Below are 15,880 nucleotides of genomic sequence, written 5' to 3' on the forward strand. Positions count from 1 at the left end.
ATTAGCCAAATTTCATACGGGTTTGTCTATTGATGTCGCGTTTACAAAGGCAAAAAATGGTTACTGCGTTAAAAATACTGGAGGGACTTAATTTGGCTGCGGATTGTTCTTTTTCAACTCGACGACAAGGTTATCCAGCTTCCCTGACCTACAGAAAACGTCAAAATGGGCTGCGTGCACTATACGCCATTACCGTTTGTGAAAAGCTGGATATGCTGGATATGGGGGTGGTGACATACTCATGAAAAAAGTTGTCATGGACGTAGACAATTGTTTGAACCAACAAAAACATTTCAAATGCGTTTTTCTCGGTTTCATGTCTATTGAATTTTAGCCCATTCTTCAACTATGGACATCCCGGTAAAAAATTGACACATTTTTCAGATCAGTGTCCGAATTCCGAGCACACACTTCTTCGGAGAGAAAAAAATTTCGTATACTATCAATAAAGAAATTTTCTTCTCTTCAAAGAAAAGTGTTCTCGGAATTCGGCCGCAGATCACGTTAGCAACAATAAATGCAATCACTATTGTTGTCAATCCGTTTTGCACACATTTATTTTTCAGGCGGAAAAAAACGATCTTGCCATCCAAAGGATCGATTCAGCAGAAGATCGCGCGCAGAGAAATCGATTCAAAAAATCGATGAATCGACTAGAAAAGATCGATTTTGCAAAAATCGGATCGATCTTGCCCATTGCTAGACGAGCTTGTGCGAAAATTATATTGCTTTCGGTGATACGGATTTTCCTTATAGTTTTTGTGAAGATTTCGTCAGCTATTCGTTGTTAGGTGCATCAATTTCAACTTAAGAAAAGCGTATCATCAAAGTTTTTATATTTAGAAACGCGATGGCTGGATTGTTATCCTTATTGTCGCGTAATCTCCCTAAAAAAGCATTCAAAATCGGATTTCGATCGCTGGAGCGATGTAATAAGGTATTCGTTGTGTTTAGATAGTATCAAATGTTGGATTCAGAGGACTATATACGAAAAAATTCAGGACTATATACGAAAATGTCACAGCTGATATTATGTAATATAATATGCTTGTCAATGTCTCTTGGAGGTGCTAAATACTTGGTAGTAAAATTTTAGTACCTAATATGGGTTATGGCTGATTTTCGAAAAAAACGTCTAGTTTTTAGTGATATATTTTATCTGATACTCAGCTGATCATTTCTTATCTATAACAGCATTAACGTTTACACTTAATTTTCTAGGTTAACTTTATCGCCAGCTCCCGAAGCTATCAGGTGAACAACGTGCTGCAAAAAATAGTTCATGCGTCGGTCGTTCAGAGCGCACAAGCTCAGAAGTGAGAATGTTTTGTTGATTTGATTACGCTTTTTGTATTCTGTGTGTACCTTTAATTTTAGAATGGTTTATGTTTTCACTTTCAACCGGCATAACTATTAGTCGTACTTCATTAGTGGTAGATAGACTATACATATAATCTTCATAGTGTTTACTATTCTTATCGCCTAGATTATGTTTGAAGTGGTTACACCCCTTTTGCGAATAGCTGATTTTGTTTACTTTTAGGTTAACTGTAACGAGATGGCATCCCATGAAACGTAATTTATTTTCATCGAGCCGATTGTTGAGTTCCGAGATCGTAAAGGTTCCTCCTTTCGCTGATTCGGTTTCGGAAGGCGATGTTAAATTCGATAAAAAAGTTGGCGACGCGGTTGCCGCTGATGAGATTGTTATGGAGATTGAAACTGATAAAACTACTGTAGGCGTTCCTTCACCTGGACATGGAATTATAGAAGAAATTTTCGTTGCTGACGGTGACACTGTGAAGGCTGGACAACAACTATTCAAGTTAAAAATTACTGGCGAAGCACCTAAGGCGGATAAACCCGCTGCTGCTGCTTCTGCTCCTACGCCGACCCCGACCGCGCCTCCACCTCCACCGGTTTCACCACCACCAACGGCGGCAGCTGGTGCTAAACCACCACCTCCACCACCACCACCACCTGCTGTGAAGGTTCCTCCACCACCACCGCCCCGTCCTACGGGTCCAATCAGTAAAATGCCTGTCGCTGCAATTCGCCATGCGCAAGCTATAGAAGCCGCTACAGTGAAAGTACCCCCGGCAGATTATAGTAAGGAAATCACGGGCACAAGAACCGAACAACGGGTTAAAATGACTCGCATGCGGTTGAAGATTGCTTCTCGATTGAAAGAAGCACAGAATACTAATGCCATGTTGACTACGTTTAATGAAATTGATATGAGGTAAGTGTTCTAACCCGATGTCTGAAAGTTTCGTTTGCATTTTTGATACTTGGCACTTTAATAATAAAAAGGGGTCCGAATGAATGGCCGAATTTGATGGCCGTGATTCTGTGAAATCAGTCCTCTACTAAACTAAATAAAAAAGAAAATTGCTGAAATAGTCGGGGCCACTTTATAACGGAAAGACCAAACAAAAATTACGGGTCAGACGAAATATTGTTATATAATAACATGTTATATGTTTTAAACCCGCATTTGAAATTTATGACAAAATAAATAAGTGGCTGATAAGTAGAGATGCACCGAATAATGGGGCTGGGAAAAAGTTATTTTTGAAAATTACCGAATATTCGGATTATCGAATAATGACTTAAACTAGACCTTGTCTAGGGTAATCCACTTTAATTTATGAGTAATTTGGTTTTTAATTTTTTTTCATTTAATCATACTGTTCTATTGAATATTCGGCCGTCCGCTTGGCCGAATATTCGACTGAACAGACGGCCGAATATTCAACGAAACATGATGATAAGATGACATGACATGAGATGAACATGATGATAAGATGATGATTAAAAACCAAATTATTGTTGACTTAATGTGACTCACCCTAGCAGGGTTGCAAATTTTCACTGTCAGTGATAGATTCTCAGGTGAAACTAAATACTACGAATATCAGTATCAACACGAACGAGCTGACAGTGATAATTGCTTGCAGCGCCAATCAGTTGACAGTGGTAATGCTGACTAGCAGCATTACTGTGATTTCGCACACGCTATGTTGCTCTAGCGATGTTTATGCGGTGTAGGATGAAGGTGTCTACCTACTCCATTGACTTCATGCAATAGATTGGCTCAGATAAAATAATTTCGATATTAACTAAGATATATCATTTATATGACTGACATGATTATTGACTGATGGTTGACTTGGGTGACACTCAATATCAGTTTGAAGTGAGTGAGAGTGAAACTGCTGTTGGATCACTTTCATTTTTCTGTGTCGAAATTTCGCAACACCCTAGACAAGCTCAAGTTAAAACCTTTATTCTGTAAATTGAAAATTCGGTACTTTCCACAAAAAAACTTTTTCCCAGCCCTATTATTCGGTGCAACGCTACTGATAAGATATGAAACAATTCAAAATTCAACCTTTTTTTTTTAATTCGGACTGCGTCCATGAAAATCTTATTTTGTATTGCTAATTATAAGAAAGACCTTCATGATTCGAAATATTTTTCTGTTCCAGTTTTATAATGGATTTCCGGAAACAACACCTAGAAGCTTTTCAGAAAAAGTACGGTATGAAAATTGGCTTCATGTCAGCTTTTTGCAAAGCGGCTGCCTATGCGTTGCAGGATCAACCTGTAGTAAATGCCGTCATTGAAGAAAATGTAAGATTTGTACTCATAGTATTTTAGTAACTTCTTCACAAATGTTCCACAATCTAGGAAATCGTTTATCGTGATTACGTAGATATATCAGTTGCGGTTGCTTCGCCCAAGGGTCTGGTTGTGCCAGTCTTAAGAAATGTTGAAGGAATGAACTTTGCTGATATTGAATTGTCCATTGCCGGTTTAGCTGATAAAGCAAAGAAAGGTACCCTTGCTGTAGAGGATATGGATGGTGGTACATTTACCATTTCCAACGGTGGAGTGTTTGGTTCATTACTCGGAACTCCTATTATCAATCCGCCACAGAGCGCTATTTTAGGAATGCATGGAATATTTGAGCGTCCAATCGCAGTCAAAGGACAGGTAAGCTTGTAAAATTTGTTTAATGCAATTTCACGTTATTTTTTTGTATTTTGAAGGTTGTTGTTCGGCCAATGATGTACGTTGCCCTAACTTATGATCATCGATTGATCGATGGTCGTGAGGCTGTAACTTTCTTGCGCAAAGTGAAGGCGGCCGTTGAAGATCCTCGCATCATTTTGGCTGGCCTTTAAAAGCAGGTTATGTACAATTGAAAACATGCAAGTTCCGCAGTTAAAAAAAATGTCTTGCAACACGGCGCAATACATTAATAGTGTCTACGACATCATTAGTATCCAAGTGAAAAAACTTGCATAAAATTAAAACGAGAATCTTACTTACGGCTTATTATGAATCAGTCTAGATACAGGCGCAGTTTTATCATCTCACATGTATTATTGCTCTACCAATGATGTTTTGAATAAACATATAAAAAATTGGTGCTTTTATAGGAACTATTCAAAGTTATGTTTTTGGAACGGCGTTTTTTATTGAGAGAATGTTTAGGAATACTGCCAAAATCTTTAATAGCCATCGCAAGTTGCATCAAAACTAATCACCCTTAATCTTGTTTAAGACCGTATCCGACTTTCTTACGAAAAGATGGATTCGAACGAAAGGAAAATGTTATCCCCGTTCGAAAATCGGAATTCAATTTTTTATATTTTCGTTCGAATTGAAAAATACCGTGTATATCAAAGTATGGCAGAATACTGACAACAAGTTTATCAAATATAGTACTGTCACAGACCAACAGACGTACCACTGCATACAAAATTCTAAGATGGTTCCGACTAACTTGTGCGACACCTACTGGTTTACACCTGCTGATTTTGGCCGCACGGTGCTCGAATACTGTCAACTGAGTTCAAAGGAAAAGACACATCAGCGCCACCACCGATGCGGCGGGAATATTCCACATAACTGAAACTCATTTGAAATGACCGTTATTTTGATCCACGGAAATAAATCTCGTGGTACGTCTGTTTGTCTGTGGTACTATATATCATATATATTAGAAATAATGCAGAATACTTATTCAAAATTATTTTTTTATGTCATTAAACCTTTCTTTTAACCTAATCACAGAATACAAATTTCACAGAAGATCTTCAAAGATTGTTTTTTTTTTTGTAATACGTAAAGTCGCTTTTTACGCGGGATACGTGCCGCGTAGAAAAAACCGCGTAAATTCCGGAATCCGCGTAAAAAACACGCGTTAGTTCTGCATTCCGAGTGAAGGGAAACCAAAATCCGCACGAAAAAAGTACCGCGTGAATTCCGGAATCCGCGTAAATTCCGGAATCCTCGTAAAGAAACCGCATAAAAAGCGACCTTAGTGTACATAGTTTTTTTCTTTAATAGAGTATGGGCCTACTTTGGCAGGTTTTTGCATTTAAATGTTATAGAAAACCTATCGAAGTAGTACCGTTACCTAGTTTTCAAATGATTGTGTCCGTCGCTTCCGAAAAAGTGAAAAGAAATTCCAGAAAGTGTATGTTTCCACATGTTTCGCAAACGGTCAAATTGTTTTCTGATCATGTCAGCTCAAAAAATTGGGAGCTACCGTTTCGTGACACATTGATTAGATGTATTCAAAGAATTTGAAGTAGGTTTAATCAATTATCGTTCCGTAATTTCTTGGAAATATTTTAGTAACTTATCATGTAACCCGTTGAGTAATTAAAAAAAAAATCACAGTTTTATTGTTTTTTTTTTGTAATTATTACTTTTTATTTCTAGACAAACATTTCAAAAGGTCCTATCTGCTTTCATCGTTTTTCCGGAGCGTCTTTTCATTTTGGTAATGGTTGAGTTTAAGTAACTCTCCCAAGAGTGGTTTTCGTTCAGGAGGCTAGAGTGATCCCCCCTCTATCAACTTGTGCAAATAACGTGTCATAAAAGGTGTTAAATAAGTTGTGGTGATTGAATGAAAGTGATCGATCAAAAAATCGATCAAAGCAGATAGGACCTTTTGAAATGTTTCTCTAGATTTGGTTTAAACTTTGCACAGAAGTTAAAAAAATTAAAAATAAAAAAAATAAAAAGAAGTTAAAGTTAACTATCTCAAACAGCCCAGTTTGGCCTTTCTCCTAGAAAGTATAGCAATCACTGTAAAAATCAAAGGTATAAAAGTCGTTTATCACTGGACTCAGTTCGACGAGCATTTGAGCATTTTCAATGTGTGTATTAGAGTAGGGCGTCGTTATATATAAAAAAAAATGAAACTTGATAACACAAAGCCAGAACCAAGTTATTTTAGTTCTATTTAAGGTCCCGAACAATCCTAAATTTATCGGAAGTCGATTGATTTCGTCTTCTCTTGGCGCATTGCGTTTCAAATTTGTATGGGAAAACCTAGGTACTTTTTGTATTTTTCATTCTAAAGACAAAATGGCTTGAACCATGTTCACTTGGCACTTGATTTCAAAGGGCAGGTTTCTGATGCCTCACAACTTCGCCGAAGACACTTACGAGCTAGGATGTAATGTTGAGTATGTCGAGTTAAATGCTGAAAATATTTTTTTCTGCCAACACTACCAGCAGGCTTGCCAGATCCACGGATTTCTGTAGATCTATGGATTTGTTCACTTCTACGGATTAACATTTATATGGGAAATCCGTAGAAAAGAGGAAATCAGGGGAAATCCGTAGAATCTATGGTTCTTCACGAAATAGTTCTGGTATCTCTGATTACCAGTGTACCGACGTCAGAGAGATTTTCATCAGAATGTAATACCTGAGCAATTCTCGCTGAAACTAGGCCACTAGGTGCACAAGCATAGGCGCAACTAAGGAAAATTTCTAGGGGGGGCTAGTTTTCATGTATGTAATTTAAAAAAGACGGAAAAAGGAGTTTTAATATGCTTATTTAATAACGCTTAAAATAGTGTCGTAACAGCAGAAAAAATCACTTCGGGATAGAATCTCCGAAGATGTACTGAATATCTTGAACACAGCGTCAACGCCAACCTCTTTCAGCAACACTGATTTGATATTGAGGAGAGCCAGGTTTGGTAAATGGCTGGGCAGTGCTTTTTAACAGCACACCCGTACTAGCTGGAATAAAATAGACCCCAGTGTGGTTCAAGGCATAATGCCCTATTCCTACCTCCACGTGTTACCGACTGATACGATACTGGTACGAGCAACCAAGGGAAAACCGGTGAACCGGTGGGAACTTGGTCGTATGCAGACAGGATAGGGGTAGTTGTTCTCCTTAGAGAGCAGCTTGTCTGAACCCCACAGGCTAGGGGCGGCTCAAACAGCGACTGATCCGGACCGAACGGCTGAACTATGAAATGCGGTGTCTCGCCAGCTACACCTATGGCGGCAGCCCCGTCGCGAGACTAGGCATCGCAGCCCTAGTAAGGCAGCATACTAAAATAAACATACTACGAAAAATCAAGAATTCAAAACGAACCGTAACAATAGGCAATGACCTAGCCGACGAAATAAGGACGACAATTAGAAGCTCGGTACATGTAACAGTAGATCGCTCAACGCTCCGGATGTCGACTGGATTCCGCTGGATCAGCTAGAATCCCGCCACTTCGACATCGTTGCGCTCCAGTAGCTTTGCCTCAAAGGAGAGAAGGTACGGTGGATTTGTGACCGCAAGACACAGTACCACCAAAGCGGTGGCACAACCAATGAGCTTGGTAGCGGTTTCATAGTGCTGTGCAGGATGCAGAGTCGTGTGATGAAGTGGCAGGCAATCAGCGACAGGTTTTGTTCGTTGAGAATAAAAGGCTGGTTCTACAACTATACTATTCGCAATGTGCACTGCCCTCACGAAGGAAGACCTGATGCAGAAAAAGAAACGTTCTACGCACAGCTGGAGAAACTTTACGATAGCTGCTCGCGTAGAGACATCAAGATCGTCATTGGGGACATGAACGGAAGAAAGCCCGCACAGCCTGTACACCGTGACGAACTACAACGGCCAGCAAACACAGCCCAAAACCGAGTAAACCGAGTAATCAGTGTTAACCCATCAATTGAACCTATTTTCCAAGCTGAGTTTTAAAATATTCATCGTACATCGCACGATCAACGTAGTAATCTGTCTGCTGAGACCAAGTGGATACACATGTTATAACCTTACTAGCTCCATATATCATAATCGATTAATGCTACAACAAGTACGCCACTACTGTTTTTTTAAGTTTAGTGAGAATAATGAGTACAACACTAGCATGTGTGATACTAACAAAGCAATAGGTTTTTTATTACTGAGCAGTTCCACAAAAAAGTCCCAGTTTTGAAATTTTATTTAAATTGTCATTTTCAATTTGGCTGAAACTTTGCATAGACGTTTCTATAGGCAAAAGATGTCATTTTATGCTATTGGTTCAATTTTTTGGAGCACGACTCATTTTGAGAAGCTACTGAAAATGCTATTTTGGGAAGGTATTTATGATTACAAATATTTTTAGGGCCACAACGGTTTGTTTGATCGATGTTTGTCTTCGATAAAGTTGTAGAACATAGTCTTTTCGGCAGCCGAGCAGGAAAGTCGTTTTTCTTGAGTGCTCTGTGGATTACCGAAATTAATATCTCGCTTCTTTCTAGCGTTGGTGTTGTGTGGCGTGCGAATACGCGTCGTTATTGGTGGGGGAGCCCCGACTGCCGAACAGCGCCAGTGGTAGTGGTGCTAATCGGCGCGATTGCGCTGCGTTCGCGTGTGAAGGTGGTGAGTCGTGCTTGTTTTGGCGCGAGTGCTGAAAGGCGTGCTGATCCAGCATCAGCGAAGGTCGATTCCCGCAGTAGAGAAGTACGGAGCTGTGGTAGTGGTTGGTTGGCGCGTGTGCTGTGGAACCCCGACGGGGGGAAAACGGATAGCATCGCCGCTCTGCAGTTGAGGAGACAGCGCAGGCAGTGCTGCTGATTCACATACATTTAAAGATAAGTGACAAAACCTTTACTTTTTTGCCTTCTTAATTCTCGTATATACATATGTATAATTTAAATATTTTGATTTCGCATTTCCTCTCTTTTATTATATATAGCCATTCTTTTTAGTTTTGAATATATAAATATTTTCATATATTTCATATATTAGTTATTAGCGGCATATAGTTCACAACCGCTATGGCGAATGGTGGATTGCCTCTTCCACCGGACCTCTCATCTTGCTCAGAAGGTGACGAGTCCGCAATGGATTTTTCTGACATTCCGAATAATGGAAACAACGCTTTTTTTGACGTCGTTAAAAAGCGTAAAAGACCCCGTAAAACTGCCCCAATTGCCCCATCCACTAATGACGGGGCAACTCGGGTTAAAATGTACCAGGTGAACCAACCTGGTCTTCGTTGGATCGTGTATTTTCGACCCAAAAACAAGCCTCTTAGAGTTGTACAGATGTGCAAATCTCTGAAGGAAAAATACTCGAGCTTGACCGAAGTTTACAAGGTCAAAGCTGATAGACTGAAGGCAACATTTTCGGATCCCCGACAAGCGAACGATGTCGTCCTGGACCCGAATTTCAACATCGAATACCGTGTTTATATACCGGCACGCGTAGTTGAAATTGAGGGTGTTATCACCGAACCGGATCTTACCGAGAAGGACGTGATGGAAGGTGGGGGATGCTTTAAAAATCCCTCCCTCCCAAAAATAAAAATTCTGGAATGCAGGAAAATGTATTCCAAGGATAATACGGGAAAATACTCCCCGAATGACTCGTTTCGAATCACTTTCGAGGGAAAAGTGCTTCCGGATTATGTCGAACTTCACAAGCTTCGACTCCCAGTAAGACTTTTCATACCGAAAGTTATGACATGCACGAATTGTTTGCAGTTAGGGCACACAAAAACCTACTGCAACAATAAATCGAAATGCTCCAAGTGTGGTGAAATCTCTGAGATTAACCATACTTGCGGCGATCAACAGGCAAGATGCTGTCTCTGTGGTGGTGACCCACATGAAGTTGAAGCGTGCCCAAAATACAAATTACGTTCAGACGCGTTGAAGAAATCTACGAAACAACGCTGTAAGCAGTCATTTGCACAAATGTTGAAGACTGCCTTACAGCAACAGGAAAATCCGTATTCTAGCTTGGAAACGGATGATTCCAATGATGACGAAGAGGTATATCAACCTCTTCTGTCAAGTGGGGCCGTGCGGAAACGACTAAGCGTATCTTCCCCCAAACTTCCCAGAAAGGAGCAGAAGAAAACGCATACAGACACCCCAAGAGGTCAACCTTCTGAGCAAAATATTGCTAAGACGTCACCTCCAGGATTCAAACTTAATCCTGAGGGCAACACTTTTGATAAAGAGTTCCCTAAACTACCGGGAAAGAAATCTGCTCCCGCCAATAAACTGTCTCCGGAATCTGAAATACCGTCTACTGATGGACGTATTTCATTTAAAATGATAGTTGAATGGATATTTGCCACTTTTGGTTTATCCGATACTCTTAAAAGTATGATTTCGGCTTGGCTTCCAACAATTTGCATCGACAACAAGGATCATACAATGGAACTGTAGAAGCTTGATTCCCAAACTAGATAAATTTAAACTCCTGCTTCACGATAGCAAATGCGATATTTTCGCGCTATCTGAAACATGGTTATCAACGGATACGACAGTAGCCGTTCATGATTTCAATATAATTCGTTTAGACCGAGGAAACTCTTATGGCGGAGTGCTTCTTGGTATCAAAAAATGCTATCCATTCTTCCGAATTCCTCTCCCAGCAATTGATGGCATAGAAATTGTTGCTTGCCATATAACAATAGCTGGTGAGAGCCTTACGGTCGCATCAGTCTACATTCCACCTAGAGCTATTATTAACCGGTTGCAGCTGACACAAATAACGGAACTGCTGCCGACTCCACGCCTTATCCTGGGAGATTTCAATTCTCACGGTATGGCGTGGGGAGCACCTGGAGATGATAACCGGGCTATTCTTATTGAAAGCTTACTAGACGAGTTCGATATGACCCTATTGAACATACCTGGGTTAGCTACAAGAATAGCAAGGCCTCCAGTACGTGAGAGCGCTTTAGATTTATCTATGTGTTCCTCCTCAATAGCTTTGGATTGTAAATGGGAGATTATTCAAGATCCCCATGGTAGTGATCATTTGCCAATAAGTATTTCGATTATGAGCAGGCTCCAGTCTGTTACCACAGTCGAAGTAGAGTATGATCTCACCCGGAATATTGATTGGGAAAAATTTTCGAACATGATATCTCAGGAGCTCGAAACAACCGACGAGCTTTCTCCATCAGACGAATACAACTTTCTTGCAACATTAGTTTTAGATAGCGCGTTGCAATCTCAGACGAGGCCCGCCCCTGAGAACAAGTTGAAAATTCGTCCTAACAAACAATGGTGGGACAAAGAATGCACCGAGATGAAAAAAACTCTGAAAAGAGCATACCTAGCATTCAGGAAAGATCATTCCATTCAACTTTTTGATCAGTTTAGAGAGCTGGAACTGAAACAGGCTAAACTGCACAAACTGAAAAAAAGATCGTACTGGCAAAATTTCATAAGCACGTTACCCAGAGAGGCTTCTATGAGCTATCTCTGGAATACGGCTCGGAAAATGCGCAATAGGTCCGACAACAATGAGGCTAATGAATATTCTGAACGTTGGATCTATGATTTCGCGAAAAAGGTATGTCCAGATGCTGTCCCACCACAGCAGAAATTCAGCGACACAACGGCGATCGAAGAACCAGAATTTTCAATGCTGGAATTTTCAATTGCCCTCGCGTCTTGTAAGAACAAGGCTCCAGGACCGGACAGGATCAAATTTAATTTGATGAAAAACCTGCCGGATTCGGCCAAGATACGATTTCTTAAACTGTTTAATAAGCTTATCAGGAACAATGTGATCCCAAAAGCTTGGAGACAGGTTAAGATTATCGCAATCAAAAAGCCAGATAAACCTGCCGCAGATCACCGCTCGTACAGGCCGATTGCGATGCTCTCATGCATACGCAAATTGCTTGAAAAAATGATCCTGCGCAGACTTGACAACTGGGCAGAAACAACTAACCAACTGTCAGAGACCCAGTTCGGCTTTCGTAGGAGCAAGGGCCCTAACGATTGCCTGGCATTGCTAGCCACAGAAGCAGAAATGGCTCTTGGCAGCAAACAACAAATGACCTCGGTTTTCCTGGATATCACAGGTGCATTTGATTCAGTTTCAATCGAAATTCTTTCCGAGAAACTGCATCAAAGAGGATTCTCCCCTATATTGACAAACTTTTTGATCAACCTGCTGTCTGAAAAGCATTTACTTTTCAACCACGGTTCTTCAACAATAACACGAACAAGCTACATGGGTCTCCCCAAGGCTCTTGTCTGAGTCCGCTGTTGTACAACTTCTACATCAGTGACATCGACACATGCTTGACGGACGGCTGCACAATGCGTCAGTTAGCTGACGATTGCGTAGTATCAGTCACGGCGTCTCTGGCTGTAGATATGAAAAACAGCCTGCAAAAAACGCTAGATAATCTGACCAGTTGGGCCAGCTGTCTTGGAATTGAGTTCTCGCTTGAAAAGACGGAGATGGTTATCTTCTCAAAAAAGCGACCACCACCCCGTTTGGAGCTAGTTCTGTCCGGAAGACCCATCACCCAGTCACCTAGCTTTAAATATCTCGGAGTATGGTATGACTCTAAGTGCACATGGGAAAAACATATCAATTACCTGAAGCAAAGATGCCAACCAAGGATCAATTTTCTTCGGATGGTAACAGGAACATCATGGGGAGCCCATCCAGAGGATTTGATACGACTCTATCAAACCACGATTCTGCCCGTTATAGAATACGGCAGCATATGCTTCAGAGGTGTCGCAGCTTCACACATGCTGAAGCTAGAGAGGATACAATACCGTTGTTTGCGTATCGCTCTAGGCTGCATGCAGTCGACACATACCATGTCCCTAGAGGTCATAGCTGGAATACTACCACTCAAAGAGAGGCTGTTTGAGTTGGCTCTTCGTTTCCTCATTAGATCGAAAATAGCAAATCCAATGCTTATTGCGAACTATGAGAAATGTTTGGAAGTTGTTCAGAAACCCTGTATGTCAGTATACCAGCGGTTCATGTCCATGGAGATAAACCCTTCGGTTGTTGCTCCATCCCGTGAGATTTCAACATCGCTCAACAATTCTTCTGTTGTATTTGATTTGACGATGAAACAAGAAATCCCTGGAATTCCCGATCACCTCAAACCAACAGTTGTGCCATCAATATTTTCGGCAAAATTTGGCCACCTCCCAAAACAGAATTCCTTTTTCACGGACGGATCTGTGATGGATGGACATTCCGGATATGGCGTTTTCAACACAGATCATCGCATATCTCGCAAACTGGCACAGCCCTGCTCCATATACGTAGCTGAATTAGCTGCCATACACAATTCGCTGCGAATTATCGAGCTCAAGACACCAGACAATTACTTCATCTTCTCGGACAGCCTCAGTTCTATCGAAGCTCTCCAATCGATTAAACCGGTCAAGCACCCGTCCTATTTCCTTCCGGAAATTAGACGGATATTAGAAGTGCTGGTTGATCGGTCTTTCATTATCTGCTTTGTGTGGGTCCCCTCTCATTTCTCAATCCCAGGCAATGAAGAAACTGATTTATTAGCAAAAAGGGGTGCCATAGATGGAGATATATTTGATAGACCGATCACCTATACCGAGTATTTTCATCTGCCTCGACAACTGGCTCTGGAAAACTGGCAGGAAAAATGGGATAAAGACGACCTTGGGCGATGGATGCACTCGATCTCGCCCAAAGTGTCTACAAAAGCTTGGTTCAAAGGGTTAGATTTAACTCGTGATTTCATTCGGGTTATTTCGCGCCTAATGTCCAATCACTATGTTGCAAACGCACACCTCTATCGAATAAACTTAGTCGATAGTAATCTGTGCGAATGTGGAGGGTACGAAGATATTGACCACATAGTCTTCGTATGCCCTAAGTACCACAGAGCAAGGGCCAAGCTTATGGATTCTCTTCGGAAACAGAAAGTGACGTTTACAATGCAAATACGGGATGTGCTTGCTAGCCGCAACCCCGCGCTTGTAATACCCATTTACGACTTTTTAAGAGATATCAAGTATCGAATTTGATTATCTCTATGCTTTTTCTCCTAATTTCTCCCAACACAACAATCTTAAAAAGTTTCACGCTAATTCCGTTTTTTTTTCTTCTTTCTTTCGTTCATCTTTTTTATAGAAACATGAATCATCGCTTCTTTTTGAGAGACATGATCCACCGAACTTAGATTTTGATTTCAAAGAGATAAGGAACCATCACCCTCAACGAATAGTAGTAAGGAATAGTATTTAGTTATAAAGAGAAAAACTTTGATGTTAATGTTAGTCGTAGGCTTAAATGACATGTATTTTTAAATTGTATTTTTAAAAGAGAAAAGATGAGAGGGTTTTTATGCCTGTTTGAGGAGGAGCAGTCGGGATACAGGCTCTACTCAAGCTGGCTTTTCCCTACTCCAAAAGATATTCGGCCCCGTTATGCTTCGCGGTTGGGCCTAAATAAATATTAGAGTTAAAAAAAAAAAAGTTGTAGATAATACTTTTGTTTCAGTAATTTTTGTAGTTTTTATAAAAATAATAGATTTTCAAAAAATGAGCGTTTTAGATAGATATCGGCTCTATTATCGTCAGGTTTGATGTTGTCCTGTAAATGATGTCCTAGAGCAGCGGTTCTCAAGCTCTTTTCGTCCGCGTACCCCCTTGCGATAATTTCCAAATCTATAGTACCCCCTGGGTTTGGAATGTTCTCGCAGGGTGGGAGAGAGTAGTGGTAAATCATGTTGTGGTAGTTTAGTTCAGGCTTCAAATTGAACTATGGCTTGTTTGATTGCTGCAATCATGTTCTAAGAGCAAGTTTGAACAACAAATGAAGCATTATAACGAAAAATTGCTTTGTCGGCCATTACTGATGTTTCTTTCGCGTACCCCCTGAAGGCATTCGCGTACCCCTAGGGGTACGTATACCCCAGGTTGAGAACCGCTATCCTAGAGCGTTGAATTTTTGTATGATGGTTTTTCATAATGCAGATTATCTTCCTGCAAAAGATTACCTAGTTCTCTATGTCTTCATTGCCCCCCGGGCGATAATAGCTGAAACCTGACGATAAATTTACATTTTTCTCTTACCTTTTTTTCAATTAGAAATCATTTGAAAGTGTTTATTTTTTCGGAGAGACAAAAACATTAACTACAACTTTATCGAAGACGTCATACCGATCAAACAAACCGTTTTGGCCCTGTAAATATTTGTAATCATCAATACCTTCCCAAAAAAGCACTTTTCGATAGCTTTTCAAAAATGAGTCGTGTTGCAAAATATTAAACCATTAGCACAGAATGGCATCTTTTGCCTATAGAAACGTCTATACAAAGTTTCAGCCAAATTAAAAATGACAATTTAAATAAAATATTAAAACTGGGACTTTTTTTGTGGAACTGCTCAGTATTAAAAAACCTATCGCTTTGTGAGTATCACACATGCTAGTGTTGTACTAATTATTCTCACTAAACTTTGAAAAACAGTAGTGGCGTACTTGTTGTAGCATCGATCGATTATGATATATGGAGCTAGTAGGGTTATAACATGTGCATCCACTTGGTCTCAGTAGACAGGTTACTACGTTGATCGTGCGATGTACGATGAATCTTTTAATACTCAGCTTGGAAAATAGGTTCAATTGATGGGTTAACACTGATGCTCACCTAATTTTTTTCTTGCATCTTTTAGCATTTTTTCTCAGCTTTCCAATGCTGGTCTCATATCAAAAATCGGTAGTTGCGAACACGGTCAAAATTGCATTTTTCTGATATAACCCAAAATGGCGGCTAAATTCAAGATGGCGGCCTAAAT

At 40.4% G+C, this 15,880-nt stretch overlaps 1 protein-coding gene across 2 annotated transcripts; it reads left to right on the forward strand.

Annotated features, from left to right (window-relative positions):
- The first annotated feature begins 703 nt into the window (after nucleotides 1-703).
- On the forward strand, nucleotides 704-5,113 carry LOC129728464 (dihydrolipoyllysine-residue succinyltransferase component of 2-oxoglutarate dehydrogenase complex, mitochondrial). Of its 2 annotated transcripts, none has more exons than XM_055686915.1 (6): nucleotides 704-1,081; nucleotides 1,222-1,316; nucleotides 1,544-2,242; nucleotides 3,492-3,636; nucleotides 3,694-3,999; nucleotides 4,056-5,113. In XM_055686915.1, the coding sequence occupies exons 1-6, from the start codon at nucleotides 965-967 to the stop codon at nucleotides 4,188-4,190; spliced, it is 1,497 nt and encodes a 498-aa protein (XP_055542890.1). In that variant the 5' UTR covers nucleotides 704-964; the 3' UTR covers nucleotides 4,191-5,113. The 2 variants fall into 2 exon arrangements, with proteins under 2 accessions (XP_055542890.1, XP_055542895.1); XM_055686920.1 differs by having other exon boundaries at nucleotides 704-937.
- The last annotated feature ends 10,767 nt before the right edge of the window (nucleotides 5,114-15,880 follow it).

The sequence above is a fragment of the Wyeomyia smithii genome, chromosome 1, assembly GCF_029784165.1.
Source record: "Wyeomyia smithii strain HCP4-BCI-WySm-NY-G18 chromosome 1, ASM2978416v1, whole genome shotgun sequence".
Taxonomy (NCBI): domain Eukaryota; kingdom Metazoa; phylum Arthropoda; class Insecta; order Diptera; family Culicidae; genus Wyeomyia; species Wyeomyia smithii.

Excerpts from the sequence above, each read along its gene's own strand:
- LOC129728464 (XM_055686915.1), top strand. The coding sequence starts at position 965 with ATGTTGGATTCAGAGGACTATATACGAAAAAATTCAGGACTATATACG. Across the intron at positions 1,317-1,543 it reads CAGAGCGCACAAGCTCAGAA|GTTAACTGTAACGAGATGGC; the intron begins GTGAGAATGTTT and ends GTTTACTTTTAG. Across the intron at positions 4,000-4,055 it reads CAATCGCAGTCAAAGGACAG|GTTGTTGTTCGGCCAATGAT; the intron begins GTAAGCTTGTAA and ends TGTATTTTGAAG.